We start from the raw sequence: 1757 nt of genomic DNA on the forward strand, positions 1-1757 counted from the left end.
TTAAAATTCGAAAAATTCTGTGTCGAATCAAAATATTTGAGTCCAAAACATTTCTGAACTATAACAGATTTTCGAAACTATCTACCCCGAGGCAAGGCGACCAACACCGGTCTAGTGAGCGCTGATATCATTGGGGCATCACTCTGAGTCAGCCTGTCATGAAAAGAACGTTGTATAATGTGTTTTTAAGATATTAATTATGTATCCCTCACGACCAGGAAGTTTATTGCGAAAAAAAGCAACGATATGGGTTTGAAGTACAGAGAAAAAAAAAGAGAAGGAAAGAAAGAAGAAGATGAGAAAAAGGAAATAAAATGGATGATAGAGAAAGAGAGAGAAGAGATGTCTATTGACGCCATCTTAAGACAAAGAAAGTTCTGCGATATTTTCTATTAAACTTAAGGAACACAAATATGTTCAGGCTCGTGTTTATGGCTTCAATTGTGTTTCTGAAAATGTTAAGAGCAATGTATATCTCAGTATAGAGCTTAAACAAGTTGAACTCTGGCTCTATAAGACTTGCGTAGGAGATCATCAACCTGGGCGTGTTACAGAGAACATAGATCAGAGCGACGAACGAAGTCACGTACACGGCTTGCGTTTCTTTACCTCTTTTTGTCGCGCGTCTTTCAGGGGCCACTTTGTCGTCGCCCTTCTGGGAGATGCTCTTGTGAAAATGAGATGAGCTTCTCAGGCTGCTCGCCAGGACGATCAAGCTAGCGACCACCAGGATTTGACAGACGCTCGGCAGGAGAAGCCCCCAAAAGTTGATGACAAGAATGACGTCGGATCTGGATGACGTTGTCCAGAGTGTCAGCCGCGTGGTGGCGTTGTCAGAGATCACTTGGATTCCTTGCGCTGTAAAGATGGGCAGGTACATGATCATCGCTGACACGGCGATACAAGCTACCACCAAGGAAGACCGGAGTCGGGTGAAGGTCGATTTGAAGGTGAACGGTAGCGCCACACAGCAGCATTTCTGCAGGGCGATGTACGACGTCAGCATCTGAGACACGTCGTAAAGCATCAGGTAATAGAACACGATGACGTAGGCAATGGTCAGCCCGTCCATTCGGACATCTTCTGGCATAAAGTCCGTGGTAAAGCGTAGCGCAAACAGGAACAGCAGAGACAACAGATCTGAGCAAGAGAGAAAGAAGAAGCACAGCGTTATGCTGTCAACTAGCCTCATTTTTAGGAAAACGACAATGTTGATCAAGTTGCCAACAACACCAATAAAGATAAATACAGGCTGTATGACGATGCCAACCATGATAAGAGCCTTGATGGATAGAATTCTAAAAAAGTTGTCATCATATACCGTCACACTTAAGTTTCCTTGTAAGTGAATTTCAGCTGAGATATTGATCAATTCCATTTCACACATCGGATTACTGTTTGCTTATCACAATAAAGGCATGCTTCAAGGCATAGCTATATTAATAGTAAACACAAATATCTGAAACATAAACAGAAATAGTTTTAGGCGTAAAATCAATGGAATGGAAAGAAGGTTTTAGTAACAAAAAGATATATATATATATAATTTCTCTCTGTCTCTCACCATCTATCTATATTTTATCCATATCATTTATAAATTCTCTCTCTTTCTCTCTCTCTCTCTCTGTCACTATTTTAGTAATTTATAGCTAATTAGTATTTTTATTTATAAATATATATATAGAGAGAAAGGTATATTTATTAGAATAACTTTAATAATAGGGCCTTGCTAGCGCAAGGGATTTTTACATTGAAAT

The 1757-nt window shown here is 40.0% G+C and overlaps 1 protein-coding gene across 1 annotated transcript; it reads right to left on the reverse strand.

The window, feature by feature from the left end:
* Positions 1-346: 346 nt before the first annotated feature.
* LOC106067342 (probable G-protein coupled receptor frpr-1) lies at positions 347-1387 on the reverse strand. The gene has a single exon (XM_013226512.2). It carries the CDS (start codon positions 1385-1387, stop codon positions 347-349), a length of 1041 nt encoding a protein of 346 aa, XP_013081966.2.
* Positions 1388-1757: the final 370 nt, after the last annotated feature.

This window comes from Biomphalaria glabrata, chromosome 8 (genome assembly GCF_947242115.1).
Source record: "Biomphalaria glabrata chromosome 8, xgBioGlab47.1, whole genome shotgun sequence".
Lineage (NCBI taxonomy): Eukaryota > Metazoa > Mollusca > Gastropoda > Planorbidae > Biomphalaria > Biomphalaria glabrata.

Excerpts from the sequence above, each read along its gene's own strand:
- LOC106067342 (XM_013226512.2), bottom strand. The coding sequence starts at position 1,387 with ATGTGTGAAATGGAATTGATCAATATCTCAGCTGAAATTCACTTACAA.